This window comes from Tursiops truncatus, chromosome 9 (assembly GCF_011762595.2).
Source record: "Tursiops truncatus isolate mTurTru1 chromosome 9, mTurTru1.mat.Y, whole genome shotgun sequence".
NCBI lineage: Eukaryota > Metazoa > Chordata > Mammalia > Artiodactyla > Delphinidae > Tursiops > Tursiops truncatus.
Window position 1 is genome coordinate 7,415,694 of NC_047042.1, and position 16,288 is coordinate 7,431,981.

At 52.9% G+C, this 16,288-nt stretch overlaps 1 protein-coding gene across 10 annotated transcripts in view; it reads left to right on the top strand.

Annotated features, from left to right (window-relative positions):
- TNS3 (tensin 3) overlaps nucleotides 1-16,288 on the top strand; it is a 227,821-nt gene that overhangs the window by 158,949 nt on the left and 52,584 nt on the right. For all 10 annotated transcript variants that reach the window (XM_033862800.2, XM_033862804.2, XM_033862803.2 and 7 more), the window contains 3 exons: nucleotides 12,084-12,247; nucleotides 13,235-13,361; nucleotides 13,450-13,533. In XM_033862800.2, coding sequence (XP_033718691.1) covers nucleotides 12,084-12,247; nucleotides 13,235-13,361; nucleotides 13,450-13,533 — 375 coding nt within the window. The remainder of the gene's footprint in view (nucleotides 1-12,083; nucleotides 12,248-13,234; nucleotides 13,362-13,449; nucleotides 13,534-16,288) is intronic.

Below are 16,288 nucleotides of genomic sequence, written 5' to 3' on the forward strand. Positions count from 1 at the left end.
TGGTGGTGATGGTGATGGTGATGGTGGTGATGGTGATGGTGATGATGGTGGTCATGGTGATGATGGTGGTGGTGGTGGTGATGGTGATGATGGTGATGATGGTGATGGTAGTGGTGATGATGATGATGGTGGTGATGGTGATGGTAAAGATGATAGTGACCACTGCCACACAGCTCCTGCCCTGTTCTAGGCGCTATGTTGAAGCTTGTCTGCATCACGCCTGACCTACATGCCCACCATAATGTGTAAACAGCGTCCATCTGTCTCACTATGCATCTCATGGCTGAGCCCTTATTCCACTAAACTCAGTTTTTGCCACAAGATCAAAACCCCTGGAGGGCAGTGCCAGTGACTTACTCATTTTGTTTCCTGACACGTGGAATGTTTGTAAATAGAGGGGATCTGGTGTTGGTGGAAATGCAGGTGACCCTCCAAAGACCCATGTGTCTCTGCTGAATTGGCACGGGGACCTTAGCGAGGTTTATCATGGGCAGTGTAGGGAGCCAGTCCCCACCCAGAGGCGAGAGTGGCCCCTCAGAGGTGGGGTCTCAGAAAGCCCTGGGAGACCTTGTAAAATGGGTTGAGATGTGGTGGCGTTTCACTCCCTGTAGGCGCTCAGCACCTCTGCAGCTCCCCTGCTCTGGGCTGACACCAGACCATGCTTCAGCCACAGCCCGTCTGAGCGCTGCTGTGGCCTCATGCCGCCCCAGCCCCCAGGTCGCCCAGCTGCACTGCAGCCCTGCTCAACGGTGGGTTTCTTGGATCACATTTTTTAAATGAGGGGAGATTTCAACTGATAGTACCCAAGCAACAAAAGAAATGACTCAATCTGTGAAGTTTATGAATCCATGGATGGCAGGAAGCCAGCTCTGTTCTCCTCATACCTATGGGCTCCTTGTTTCCTGTTGTCAAAATATTTTATTCATGGTACATCAACCCCCAACCCACAATTGTCGGACCCTGGCAGACCCCGTGTTCTGCTTGCAGATGGCACTAGGACACTGTGCCAGGGCTCCCCATGTGCTTCTGCAGACAGACAGACATCCCTGCATGAGTGCTCCTGGCAGAGAGCTCATTTATGCTGAAGGAAATTCACAATATATCAACTTTCAGTAATTGATAGTGGAAAGCCTGTCAGTTTAAATTATACGTTAAAGGGGCTTCCCTGGTGGCGCAGTGGTTAAGAATCTGCCTGCCAATGCAGGGGACACAGGTTCGTGCCCCGGTCCGGGAAGATCCCACATGCCGCGGAGCATCTAAGCCCGTGCGCCGTAACTACTGAGCCCTCACGCCTAGAGCCCGTGCTCCGCAACAAGAGAAGCCACCGCAGTGAGAAGCCCGCGCACCGCAACGAAGAGTAGCCCCTGCTCGCCGCCACTAGAGAAAACCCGTGCAGCAGCAATGAAGACCCAGTGCAGCCAAAAATAAATACAAATCAATAAATTTAAAAAAAAAGGCACATTATAAATCTGAGAGTTGATGAATCAGTTCCTTTCGCTGCAGTGACCCTCACCACACAAACAGGCAGATTCGGGTGCCCCACGTGGTCACCTTGACGGACATCTTCCGACGTCCCTGAAAGGCCTGGAGTTGTGGCCTCCCCTGCCTGCTCTGAACCGCCTGGGCCAGCCTGCAGCTGTGGTTCTCAACCCCTCAAGCCCATGTTCCTGTTTTTAGAACATCTGTTTTCTGATGCCATCTTCACTACCCTGAAATCAGTCATAGCTGATGCAAACTACTTAAACACATAATTTAAAAAAACCTATGTAACACCCTAACACTCGTGTTAAAGGATAAATAAAAAGAAAGCAATTTAAAATAAAACAACGTGCATCTCAAGGTGAAAACCCTTGGGCAGGCCAGCCTAGGAAACAGAAATCACCCCCTCAGATCTTTTTTATTGGGGAAAAATGCACCTAATGTAAAATTTACCATTTTAACCATTTAAAAATGTACAATTAAGTGGCATTAAGTACCTTCACAATGTTGTACAACCGTTACCACTGTCGAGCTCCAGAGCACTTTTGTTATTTCAAAAGGAAACCTGTACCCATGGTCAGTCACCCCCATTCCACATTCCCCCAGCCCCTGGCAGCCCCTAATCTGTTATCTGTCTCTAGGGATTTGCCTCTTCTGGACATTTCACATAAATGGAATTGTATGATATGTGGCCTTTTGAGTCGGGCCTCTTTCACTCAGCATAAGGTTTCGCAGGCTTAAGGCTGAGTGATATTCGACTGCATGGACAGCCCACACTGTGCTTATCCAGTCGTCTCTGGATGGTGACCTTTTGGTGGTTGTGAATAGAGCTGCTGTGAACGTTCACGTGCGAGTATTCGTTTGAACCCCTGTTTTCAGTTCTTTGGGGTAATACCCAGGAGTGGAACTGCTCGGCCATGTGGCAATTCTTTTGTTACCTTGCCGAGGAGCTGCCCCCTCAGATGTTTGAAAGTCCGCTTTGGAGACCCCTGGAGGCCAGTAGTGACCTTGCCTTCTGGTTGCTGTGCGGCTTTTTACATCTGTGCTTTATATTACAAGCTTACTTTGAGTAAAACATGAGCGTAGGGCTTCACTGGTGGCGCAGTGGTTGAGAGTCCGCCTGCCGATGCAGGGGACACGGGTTCGTGCCCCGGTCCGGGAGGATCCCACATGCCGCGGAGCGGCTGGGCCCGTGAGCCATGGCCGTTGAGCCTGTGCATCCGGAGCCTGTGCTCTGCAACGGGAGAGGCCACGACAGTGAGAGGCCCGCGTACAGCAAAAACAAACAAACAAAAAAACCAAAAAAAACCATGAGCGTATTCCTGAAATTTCTTATAGTAGAAGGGTATCCTTCCTAGCTTTTTGGACACAATCATTTCCTTTTAAATATGTCATTCTAGAGGAAATGCTACCACGTAACCAAGCACTTTGGAGTTCCCCAGTGGAAAGGGTTTTCACTTTTGCAATCCAAAAGGTAGGCTTTTTTTTTTTTTTTTTTTTTTTGCGCGGTACGCGGGCCTCTCACTGCTGCAGCCCCTCCCATTGCGGAGCACAGGCTCCGGACGCGCAGGCTCAGCGGCCATGGCTCACGGGCCCAGCCGCTCCGCGGCACGTGGGATCTTCCCAGACCGGGGCACGAACCTGCATCCCCTGCATCGGCAGGCGGACTCTCAACCACTGCGCCACCAGGGAAGCCCTAAAGGTAGGCTCTTTTACTCGGCCTCTTGGTGTGCTTTTGCTGGAGCCCGCTCTCGTTCCTGTACGCTTTCCTAAGGCTCTGGGGTCGGTCGGGTCAGAGAGGGCACCCCAGAGCCACTGCTCCTGCCGAGGTCTTCAACATCATTCTGCACTCTGACTAGGGATTTCCAACAGACGTCACCCAGCTCTTCAAGAATATACCCTGCCGGTGAATCAATCCCTATTTCAGCTTAAGGGAGGAAAATCTCCTTAAGTCATCCTGGGAACGTTTAAGCTGGGAAGAGTGTTTGGGCTTTTTGTTGTCGTTTTCCGTTTTCCACTCTCTCTCTAGAGGATGCACATGTTTATTTGAATGAGCTGAAGTCAGGAGGCCTCAAACTAACTCTGGAGCCAAGTAATCCAAATGAATCCTTGGTGATTGTTTTTGCTCCTGGGAATTCGAGGAAGTTTCCAGAACCCATCCGTGCAAGCCTTGATGATGCAGGCTTCATTCTTATACAGTCGTATAAAGATAAATAAATAGCTTAAGGGTGCTTCAGCTTGCAGTGGCCCAGATAGAAGATGAAGGTCATGTTCTAGGAGCTCATGAGTTTCCACCTGCTTGTCAGAGCAGGCGTTTGCCGCCTGGCTGCACAGTGCACTCACCCGGGAACTTGACAAAACGCAGGTGCTGAGAGTGTCCACGCAGCTTCCGCCTCCGAAAGGCCTGGTTGAATTGGCCTGGGTCGTGGCTCGGGGGGTCAGAATTCTTCTAAATGCTCCCCACTTGTGTAACTCCAGTGTGAATCCAGGGTTGAGACCAGCCCTGGTTCTCGAGCTTGTCTGTGTATTGGAAACGTGGGAGTTTAAAAAAAATGCTGACGCCTGGGCCTCACTCCCGCGGGTTGTGACTTCACAGGTAAGGGGTGAGGCCCGAGAGTCGCATTTTTAGTGTGATTCTGGTGTGCGGCCCCGTTTGAGAATCACTGTTTCACATTTGTGTTTCATCCTGGGCCTGTGTCCCAATCACCTGGAGGCTGACCCACTGTTTGGTGAGGCAGGAGAACTTCCCCCTGCTGTAGAGCTTCAAGGACAGGCGGGTATCCTGTGCCAGAGGTCTGGGCAGTGACTCCCTGTGCTGGCCCTGCTGCAGGTGCAAGCTTTGTTTGGGCAGGCAGAGTGGGTGCTGTGACCCCGCCTCACTGCTTCTCAAGTTCCTCTTTAAGTAGGATCAGATAGTCGACCGGATAAATCTGAATCTGCCCTAGCACAGCGCAAGGAAAATACAGGTGTGCTCTGAGTTACCTACGACCGTGTGTCTGCACTCTGTTACATAATTGGGAGTTCACTGTATTTCGGTGCAGAGTAGCCAAGGGGCTCCTGGCTTTGTAAAATCCAGTTTTCTGGTATTTTTACAGTTTTCTAGTTGTCCGAGAAAGTCGCCGCTTGCACCTCTGTTGGATCAGGGGTAAACTGGTGAACACAATGCCACCCACCTCCCGAATTAGGCTGGATTCAGTGCTAGGTGCTGAGTGCTTGACGGGCACCCCGCAGTCTTGGCCTGAAAACCCCACGTCTCCAGGGCTTAGTGGGGGCATCCGGGTGCCCCTGTATGAGGACTGGCCCTCCTGCTCTGTCCTCAGCACCCCCGAACTTTCCCGCACTGACCCCGTGCCACTTTCTTGTGGTGGCCCGTGTAAGGTTGCAGTACCCGACCCCGATCTCAGCAGGGCTCCATCCCTACGAGTGGCCTGAATGACCGGACGAGCAAGCCTTGCTTGTCTCTCAGGCTCAGCGAGCTCCTACGTCCCATAGGGAAGCTCAGCCCCACCCCCCAAGCCTGGCTTGGGCTAAGGCAGTGCCTGGAAAAGCCGGATGCCCTCAGGCCCAGCACGTGTCCTTGACCCCAGCTCCACCTGTGAGTAAAGTGAATTGTTAAAATGCTGAGATTTTCAGGTCTTTGGGAGTGGCAGTGAGGGGAACACCTGGGGACACCTGCCCCCCTTTCCAGCCTGGGTAGGTGGGTGCCGAGGCCTGAAGTGCATCGTTCCGGTGACAGGAGGAAAGGAGAGAGGTCCGAAGACCAGCGTAGGGACTGGCCAGGAGTGGGCCGTGTCTGGTTGTGTGGCCATTGCAGACCACGTCACAATGCCACGTGTTGGCGGAAAAAAGCAGACCCCGAGCACGAGACTGGAAGGCAGCATTCTGTACAGGAAGAGCTGCTCCCACACCGACCCTCCACGGGCACCGTGGCCGAGAATGTGAGCGGGGCTCGTGCGGGGACGTGCGGGTCACTGGAGATTGTTGGTAACTCTGTGGTCCTAGGTTGCCACGGTTTCTGCACCGAACCCTACTGCTTCTGTGACTTGGAGGGCGGTGGTGTCCTGGGGCGTTTTCTAGTGGCCGCACCTGGGCCGAGCAGGGCAGGGGCAGGGGCACCGGCTCCAGCTGCCCTTTGCCTGAGGAAGGCCCGTGGGAGGGGGCAGTTTGCCGAGCCACCTGCAGGGTCCCAGCCGGCACAGGCACAGGGCTTTAGTGCAGCGACTCTTTCCTGCTTTCATTCAATCTCCCGTTTCCTCTTTTCTTGGATCTGATTTCTCTACTGAGAAGGAGAAATATGGTCATGGCTGGATTTATGGAGTGGATTCTTGAATACAGTTCAACTCGTCGAGTGAAATGGAATCAAGGCCCTCCCTTGGGAGGGTGGGCAGCCTGCATCCGGCCATTGTTGGATGACCCGAGGGGTGGGGGCCCCCACCCAGCGGTGCTCACGTCCCAACCTCGCGGACACCCTAGTCCTTCTCTCTTTAAATTAAGGTAACTTGTACAGCTCCTCTGAGCTTATTGGTGCAGAAAGCCACCTCCCATAGGATTGTCTCTGTATCGGATGAGAAGATCCAGCTGACTTGTCAGAATGATAGATTAATCAAACACCAAACACGTTTGTGTTTATGGATCTTCACATAGAGACTAAATACGGGCACAGACCTCAGGCATATTGCAGATTGGCCTCCATACCATCGTCATAAAGCAAATATCGCCTCAATAAAGTGACTCAGACAGATTTTTCTGGTTTCCCAGTGCATATAAAAGTTATGTTTACACTATACAGTAGTCTATTAAGTGTACCATAGCATTATGTCTAAAAAAAAGTATACATCCCTTAATTTCAAAATACAAAACAAAAAAAGTAATTACAGGAGTAATATCATAGACCACTGATTACAAATTACCATAGCAAATATAATAATAATGAAAAAGTTTCAAGTATGGTGAGAATTACCAAAATGTGACACAGAGACGTGAAGTGAACAAATGCCGTGGAAAAATGGTGCCGATAGACTTGCGTGATGCAGGGTTGACACAAACCTTCAATTTGTAAAAAACAGTATCTGCGAAGTGCAGTGAAATGAGGGTGCCTGTACTAGTACAGAGTTAGTTCTACTAGAATTAGAACTAGGAGAGAAGGACCTGGGGACGTCTGTGAGGTCAACTCAGAGTTCTACAAAATGTGAAGAAAACTTATTCTTCTTAAAAATGATCTGGATCTTGTGTTCCTCATTTTAAAAGTAAGACCTATTATTAGTGAACACTTTAGAAGATATATTGGGTGGGCCAAAAAGTTCGTTCCGGTTTCCCGTAACATCTTACGGAAAAACCCAAACGAACTTTTTGGCCAACCTAATAGATATTTAAAAAGGAAACTCTTCACAGTGCCTAGAATTCCACGACCCAGAGACAGACTCTTGTGAACATTTTGGTACATTTTCTTATTTTTAAAAATCAAAATGAATTCATAGATAGAATGCCACATGCTCACTTTTCCACGCTGCTCTTTTCACATAAAGTTTTAGCATGTTTTCTCCCTTCACATTCCATCAAACAGGATTTTCAGTGACCGCATGAATCTTCCTCTGGCATGTTTGGTGGCGCAGTTTTCACATTTGGTTCTTGCTGTGGGCTTGTATCCTGCACTGGCTTTTGTTGCATTATCTCATCGAGCCTGGACCCATCCTCATTTCATCCCCGAGACGTCTGTCGGACCGTCCAGTGGGCACAGAGGCAGACCTGCTCCGCGCTTGGCCAGAGGCGGACTGCCCGAGCGGGCCGGGGAGCCGGCATCTGCCAGCGGGTGGGCCTGGGGTCACATGCCCTTTGCCCAGCCCCACTTCCACCGTCAGACCAACGATTCTCGGACAGGAAGGCCTTTAAAACCCGCCTCCTCCTACCTTTGGTCCAGGCTGCTCTGCGCTCACCTGCTCTGGGAACTACACCCCCAGCCAGTGTTTTTACTCAAATGCCAAAGGGATCGTTTCCAGAGATCGTAAGGAAGAAGCCATTGTTGATCTGAAATTCACTTGAGGGGTAGAAGGATTTGAGAAGCAAAGCGGGCGTCCACTGCCCCTTGGCACATGGGCAGAAGGAAGGGTCCCCGATCTCAGCCGGTGTCCCTTCCATCATCCGCGTTAGCCATCATGAATCACTGAGGTGCCGACCTCACCACTCGTCTGTGTGGGTGGGCCGCGCCGCCCAGGCCTGTGGGCCACCGTCTGCACTGAGCAGGCCTTTTGAAGTGGGAGGGGACAGTGGCACCTCCTGGCTGACCCGCCCCTCGCTTGGCACCGGTGGGCGAGGACAAGCCGCCCTGGGGGAGTGGAGTGTGCAGTGGGGGGTTTTTGTTTGGCTCCGCGGCGCACTAAACCCCTGTCTGTAGCTTGCTGTGTGGGATGGGGCAGGTCTCAACTCGAGACCCCATTTTCCTCGTCGGCAGAAACGACACAGCACACCGCCTGGCTGTTGTGAGGTGGCCGGGCTCTGCTTCCCACTTTCCTCCCGGGCAGAGGTGGGCACATGTGGGCATATCCCGGCGCCACGGCTGCGTCGTGCACCCCTCATCGTTTCTCCAGGAGCATCACCCTGGGGTCGGGGTGGTGCTGGGGACCCTCCTGTCTACACTGCAGTCTGATAGGAGGGCAGGGTCTGTCGCCTGCGGGGGCCTGGTCTCTGATGACCGTGGTGCCTGTATCTTTGCCTCTTTGGGAAGGGAAGACACACTCTGCGGGGAGAGCGATGCTCTGTGCAGGTCACAGCCTGGAAACGGGGTCTCCCGTGGAGCTTGTGTGCGTGCCCCGACGCCTGCTCTCAATGTTGGTCCTGGCATAGACCCTCGGTGTCCGCCTGTGACCACACTCTTGCAGGCCGGGGAGCGGTGAAGTATTGCTTCATGATTATTGAAGAATGAAACCCCTAACTGCTGAACCACATGCCCTATTACTTAGGTTCAGTGAAGGCACTCGAGGTGGTATTTGATACGAAGAACACTTTCCAGGAGATTTTTTTTTTTTTTTTTTTTTTTTTGCGCTACACGGGCCTCTCACTGTTGTGGCCTCTCCCGTTGCGGAGCACAGGCTCCGGACGCGCAGGCTCAGCGGCCATGGCTCACGGGCACAGCCACTCCGCGGCACGTGGGATCTTCCCGGACCGGGGCACGAACCTGTGTTCCCTGCATCGGCAGGCGGACTCTGAACCACTGCGCCACCAGGGAAGCCCCAGGAGAGATTTTTAAGTGAAGAAAAGTCTCTTTGTTATCTTCATTTGTGCCCGAGAGAGAGAACATCAAGAAATGGTTGCAAACCCCTGTGTTCCATAGGGACATTTCTGGGGCCACTCACGGACGCTGTCTCAGGGCCTCATCTGGAGGAAGCCCAGGACTGAGGCCACACGTGGCTCCGAATCAGCTGAAAGGACAGACTGAGTTCCCCGGCTACTCTGAAACTGGACTGTTACAGGAAACCTGAAGAGAGGTTTTTAAAGTCTAATTAACATAACATTGTAAACTATCCTTCAGTTAAAAAAACAAATCTAAGCTTCCTTCTCTGGAACTCCCTCCTCAGTTCTGCATATTCCCTCTTGGGCCCTGGTGCCACCTGGACATGTTTTTATAGCCGGGCCTTTGCAGTACATCCTTGAGGCTGTGCTGGCTGGTTTTTATACGCAGGGCCGTACACGGAATGGGGCCTCAGTTCCTGGAACCCTCTGGTTCAAAGGTCAGGGCTGAGGTCACGGGGCACTGAGGTCGGGGAGCATGCCCACACTCTCCGCACCTTTCTGGGGCTTCACGCCACACAGCGTGTTGGAGTGATGGCAATGTGCTGTTTCCACAGAACACCATTTATTATCCTGCATGTTGGACAGAAGCTGTCTTCCCGTCCCCAGGTCCCTTGTCCGGAAGGCTTTGGGGCAGCGCGGGCTCTGGATCTCTCGGCTGTGATGGGCTGCAGGTGTCAGTGCGCGATCTGGGTGGAGGTGTTTCTTTGGATGAGGTGCTCCGTGCTCTGTGTAACCCCTGCAGCCTTGGAGGAGGGCGTTGGCGCTCCGCCTCTCAGGGCAGCCAGGCTCGCACGGGCCCCTTCTGTCCCCACTCTGCACCTTTGTTGCCCCGGTGACAGCACGCGAGCCCGTGCCTGGGCCCCGATCCTCTGGGGGGCCAGCCTCTCCCTGCGGCCTCACGCCTCCCGGCGCCCGCTCCCTCCAGATGCCCATCCAGGGGCAGGTCTGTGGCCGTCGGGCCAGTCCTGCAGCGCCGGCCTCGTGGAGGGCGGGAACCCGAGGAGGGACCCGGAAGAGGCCCGCAGGACGGCGGTGGCGCTGTGTCAGTGTGCATGTGTTAAACCCATTTTATGTCATCCTCACCCCAGTTTTTCTCTGCAGGGGAGAAAAGGGGGCGAGCATTGTGCTCGTTTTTCACATAATGAAACGGGAGCTGGAGGATGCCCTGCGGCTGGTCCTCCAGCTGGTGAGGGTGGACACGAGCCTCCAAATCCCGAATCCCAATGCCCTCTCCCCTCGCCCCTCCAGGCCAGGTCTTAGCGGTCAGCTGTTGGAAACGGAGGAAGGATGTCAGGAGGGGTGGAAGGATTCTTCTGGGAGGGGCCGGCCACTCGGAGACCGGGTTTAGATCTCGCCCGCTGGGTCACCAGCTGAATGGCACCCAGCAGATGTCCTCCCGTGTGACACGGAGGGCTGTGCCTGGCTGGCCTCTGTCCGAGGAAGGGACCTTCGGGAAGCTGGAGGGTTTGGGGAGGGGGGGCGCCCGCGAAGGAGTCGCACTCCTCTCCTCACTGGGCACAGCTGTTGAGTGTTCTCCCTCTGTGGACGGAGCTCCCTTCATGCGGCAGCCTTTGAATTCCACGCAGCTTCTGAAAGGCCCTGCTGAGGGAGGGGCATGATGCTGCCGGGGTGCTCACGTGACAGCGTGTTCACAGCCGCGGGCAGAGTCTCTCCAGATGAGCCATTGGTAATTTAAACCCCACCTTTAAATGCAGTGTCATCGTGACCGTCACAGTTGTAGGGATTACATCGCTTAAATCTGAACTGTAGGGGAAACCCTTAACACGTCTGAATTTTCAGAGGATATCATCGATAGAAACATTGCCATCCTAACAGCCTGCAGCAGGTTTCCCAAACCACCAGTCGTGAGAGTCCACAGATCGATTGCAGCCCCCGACCCCTCCCCCATCCCCCATAAAGTGAGTCTTAGTTGGTTGGAGCAGGGCTGAGGATCTGTGACATTTCTTGCACTGGACAGTGGGACAGTGAATGCCAACTGTTGGTGCTTGAATTAAGCTCTTTTTCCCCCCAGGATTTCTTGCTGTTAAGCGTCAGGGTGTCACGTGCAGGGTCCTCACTCAGCCCTGAAGCTCTGCAGGTGGTGTGGCCTTCGGGCCACTCTGGCCCTGACGGGGCGCAGGCAGACAGGGCTCGCACACAGCTCTGGCATGCTGTAGGTCACACCCAGCCTGGTCGTATCCCAGAGCCCTGGGTGCCGTCCTAGTGCCTGGTCCTGCCCAGAAGCCGGTTCCGGAGGGAGTAGGCCGGCGCCGGGGCTGCTTCCTCCCTGCCCGTGAGTCTGAGGATGCCCTCGGTTGCACGTCCACGTGCAGCAGCCCCCGTGGCTCCCCTGAGCAGCCAGTGTGGACCAGCTATGAAATACGAAGTATCTCTGACACTTGGAAATAAAAGGTGTACAGGTTAACAATTCTGATATCACTATACCTGTATACTGGGATTGAGCATAAACAAATAGGTGATTCATAGAGGTCACAAAGAACAGATACAATTTTTTGTAAAGATGCAGGACAACATATCAAGAAGGTGACCGTTTGTGTAGGGAAATGGATATGTGACTCAAGGAAAGATTTCTGTGTCTCTGGTCTGAGTGGTTGTTACCTCCTTGGTGGTCATAAGGCAAGGTGCAGGCACTGTGACCCCAAAGTTGACCACAGATGCCCTGAGAAGGGGAAGACGGATTATGCGGGCAGAGGTCTCAGACTAAGTCCCAGGGCCTGTGGCCATCAGGGGGCCCACCCTGGGTTCTGTGAAGCTTGACCACCACCAAGAATCTGTCTTGCTCGCTTAGCCAGGGGAAAGAAGCCTCGATCCTGGGTCCCAGCCTTTCTCTGTTCCTTATGCTTCCTGAGCACTCCTGTGTGCCGGGCCCTGGGGAACCGGCCAGGCACGATTCCCTGGTGGAGCTAACGCTGGGAGAAACAGCCACGAACGTGGACAACGGCCAGTTCACACAGTAACAGGATGAGCCTCGAGAGGGTCACGCTGGGTGAAAGACGTCAGACAGCAAAGGACGTGGAGTGTGTGATTCCGTGTACATGAAGTGTCCGGAATAGGCAAATCCATAGAGGCGGAAAGTAAATTAGTGGTTGCCAGGAGCTGGGGGTCGGGAACGGGGAGTGAACGCTCCCCTTAATGGGCATGGACAGGGTTTCATCTTGGGTGATGAAAATGTTCTGGAACTGGAAAAAATAAAACAAAGAATGCCTCTGAGAAGTTTTAAAGTCAGTTTTAACTGAGGGTCAGTGCTCTCCTCCATGATGAAAACGCCTGCGGCCCACGTGTCTCTCTCCTAACAGGTGACGAGCCGCTGGGCGGAAGATTCCGGAAGCTGAGCCTCGAGCAGTATGACAGCAATGCTGGGGAGCAGCCAGCCTTCTCCACATGCGGCTGGGGCAAGACTACCAGTGCGGACCAGGCCCCGAGCCTGGCGCCTTTTCTCTCTTCAGACAACGCCAAGGAGGTATACGCACCCCGCCACCCAGAGCCTGGCCTGAGCCCCGTCCCAAGTCACCAATTCAGCTCCCCACCCGCCTTCGCCCCCGTCTCACACACGACGTTCCTCCCTGAAGGCAGGTGGTGTTGGGGGGAGCCCAGCTGTGCACCAGCCGGGATCCTGGGTGGGATCCCCGCTCTCCCGAGGGAGCCGTGCGGGCGTGCACCTCACTCACTGCGGTCACCTGAGCCTCTGTGTTCTGATCTGTAGAATGGGGATGAGGGGCCCAGCATGCAGGTGGGCCATGAGGGTAGAGGTCTCAGAGCTCCATGGCTGGACGGCGGCAGCAAAGAGCAAACAGAAGTCATCGCAAAGGACCCCAAGTCCCCAACCCAAGGCCTCCCGGCGTCCCCGGGAGGGAGGAAGAAAGTGGGTCCGCGTGGATGTGTGCTCCGTGGGGAGATCTACATAGCATCTTTGGGGAGGCGTACTTAAGGCTTTTATTCAGAATTGAAGTAAGACAGGTTGGCAAACCCCCGAACGATGAACCCTTTGAAATTAGGGTTTCATTGACTCTCATGGTGGAAAAGTTGGAACCTAGAATAGACGAGAAAAGAAAGTCACCAGTAGTCTTAACACACACACACACACAGAACCAGTGTTAATATCTGGGCTACGTCCTGCCAGCCTCTTTTCTGTGCCTGTGTTTTTAATTCATTGGGTATTTTGCGTATCTGTGGACACACCACAGGTGACAATTCTTTTACCCTGCCTTTTTCACTTAACGCTCACTTTCCCTCTGCTGCACAGACTCTCTGCTAACTCCACTTATGAGCTGTGTAATGTTGACCACAAGACACTTCCCTCTACCTTGACTGTTATTGAAGCTTCTTCCAGTTTTCCATGGCTGCCTCCTGTCCCCAGTCTCAGACGAGGGTTGGCTCAGTGGGTGCCAGGGGCCCCCAGCTGTCTGGAAGTGGCCTTCATCTAACCAACGCCCCCTGCCGATTTCAGGCGGTGATCACCACGTATCCCCCAGACCTGGGTGTGATCGACGGCAGGATCTTCTGTCCAACCAGCAGTGGCAGTGAGTCCATCTCTCCCACACCAGCATTTCCTGTGTCTCCAGAAACGCCGTATGGTAAGAAAGAAGCAGAGCTCGTAGCGTGCAATCCCACCCCTTGAGGGAGCGGAGGGGAACAGCTCGTCACTCTGCTTTCTCTTTCCAGTGACAAGAAGCCCACGTTTTCCTCCGTTCAGCCCATCCGGGCCGCAGATGGGCAGCCCCAGTGGTCTGTACAAAGGAGCTCCTGGTAAGAAACCCATCTCCTTTCCTCTGCTCTGGATGTCCTCTCATGCAGAAATATTTCCACGTGTGTCACATCTCAGCAATGTGGCTGTGGCTGTGGCTGGGGAAGGTGCAGGGACACTGCGGTGTAGTCCGCTGGGGTTAGCAGTGGTGTTGAATCTCTGCCTGGCGTCCTGCAGGTGTGCTTCTGTTTTCTTCTGCTCACTGAGCACTTTCAAGCGTTGATGCGGAGGGTCATGGTGCTCTCAGCAGCCGAACATCGGTGCTTTTCAACTCCCTGTGGCATTACTTGGAGTTGAAAGAAGAAGCTGGAACACCCGACCCTCCCTTTTCAGAGGAAGTGGGGGCCACAGAGAGCAGCGAGCTCCCTGCTCTGAGTGGCACGGCTGCCCTCGCCCGCTCACACAGACCTGTCCTGGCCCCTTACGTTCTCGGCCACCATCCTGGATCTCCCCAGCGAGTGGCCGCTTCTGGATGGGTCTGCTTCCTCCCTGGGCACGTGTCATACTTGCAGGGTCGAATTTGTCTTTGCACCGGCCCCGGAGAGGGAGTTAACGCAGCGGTGGTGGGTTCCTCAGCACCTCTTCCTGGTATGGACATTCCCCACCTGCCTTGAGAGTCCAGGACGGGCCTGGCCCCGGGCAGGAGGGGAGGGGACGTAGCTCAAGCTGAACTTACACTTTAAAATCGCTCTTCTCTGTAACTGTGGATTCCTTATGCGGCTGCTTTTCTGCCCTGGGGAAGCTGAGTGAGGGTTCCCACTTCTGCTCATTAGATGCACTTTTGGGGGAGGGGGAAGCAGACATTGTGTTTAAATCCCACCTCTTACGCAGGGGAGGTTGTAGTGATGACGGCTAGCTCCATTTTCCTTCTTTTTCCAGAGAAAACGAGATCCATGTGTCATTTAAGAGAAGGGCCAGTTTTCTTCCCAAAGATGCTTGCTTTTAGCATAGAATTAAACTGCACGTCTTTCTTAGCAGGTGTAACTGAAATGAAGGGTAAGAAGAAATGTGTGCTGTGTTGGTGCATTTGTTTGTACATGTAGGAGCACAGCATGAGAAGTGCCTGTGTTCCTGTGTGTGTGGTGCACGGACTCACACACGTGAAGCCGTGTGTCTGTTCTTCTGTGTTTTAATAATTTAGATAGAAGCAGAGGGCCATGCCTCCATTTCCACACAGCCCCCTCCTCCCGGAGTCGACCACGATTAATGGCTAATTTGAACGTATTTAGTGGATTCCGGCTAGAGCCCAGCCTCTGACACGGAATTCAGTCAGATCCCACCACTCCAAGACCAGGTTCACTGGAAACATGCTGGTGACAGCAGTAGAGGGTGGATGATAAGCTTGAGGAAGGAAAGTACCAGAGAAAACCTTCAGACTCACTAACAGCTCCGAATGTGGGCCGCTAGGGCCCTTGGGTGGAGGTCACAAGCCCTTCCTGAACTTGAGAAGGGCCTGGGGGCTGAACGAGCTCGGCGTGCCCTGTGTGCGCCGCGGGGTGACCGTCCTGGCCTGGAGCATCAGGCCCTGGGACAGACGTGGGCTGCGTGGGCCAGCACGTCCGTGTGTGACTGTGCGGCCCTGCACATCCAGTGTGGATTAGGCGTCTGTGCAGCCCGTGTGTCTAAGGAACTTGGGTGTGCAGGTGTCCGCTTGGAAGAAGTAGGGCTTTGATTTCAGATACAAAAAGCAAACATGTGAAATTGGAGCCGTTTAATCTTAAGAACACCTTCCGAGTCTTCCGTGTTTTCATTTCGGCAGTCCCTGAGGACGTTAGCCCAGGGGGAGCTCAGAGACACACACACAGCACTGGCTGGGGGCCCCGTGTGCTGTGCACAGTCGAGGGGTGGGTGGTGGCTGACCCCTGAGACACAGCGATGGTGGTGGCTCACACTTAGGGGCTATATTCACCCCTCTTCTAAAAATATAAGCAGAAAGCAGTGCAATTATAAACGGGGAAACAGAAAATAACCCGAAGAGCTGATTCTTGGAAAAGATCAAAGAATTTGACAAACCTCTAGAAAGACTGGCAAAAGAGAGGGAAGACACATATGCTAATATCAGAATGAAATAGGGCTATTGCTGAAGACCCTGTAGAAGCCAAAAGGACAATAAGGGAATATTACAGACAACTTATGTAGTGTTTAATGATAAGCACAAATTTTGAATACCCGTTTGAATACCCTGTAACTATTAAGGCAATTGAATTGGTAATTTATTAAAACTCCCCAAAAAGAAATCTCCAGGCTCAGATGGTTTCACTGGGGAATTCTACCAGATATTTAATGAGGAATTAACACTAATTCTACATAATCCCTTTCAAAAAATAGATGAGGAGGGAACACGTTCCAATTCATTCTTTGAAGGTCATGTTGCCCTGATAACAAAACCAGACAAAGGCAATGGCAAAAAAGATAACTATAGACTAATTATCCCTTATGAACATAGACACGAAACTGTTTAACCAAATAGAAGCAAATAGAATTCAGTAATATATAAAAAGAAGTATACACCATGGCCAAGTGGGACTTATTCCAGGGATGCACGACTGATTCAGTATTTGAAAATCCATCCGTGCAATACACTGTATTATCTGGAGAAAGAAGGAAAATCACATGATATCAATAATGCAAAAGAAGAATTTGACAAAATTCACACCCATTAATGACTAAAAACAAAATAGAACGGAGCATCTACAAAAACCCTACAGCTAACACCACTATTGCTCCACATGACGCTGGAAGTTCTCCAGGGGCACC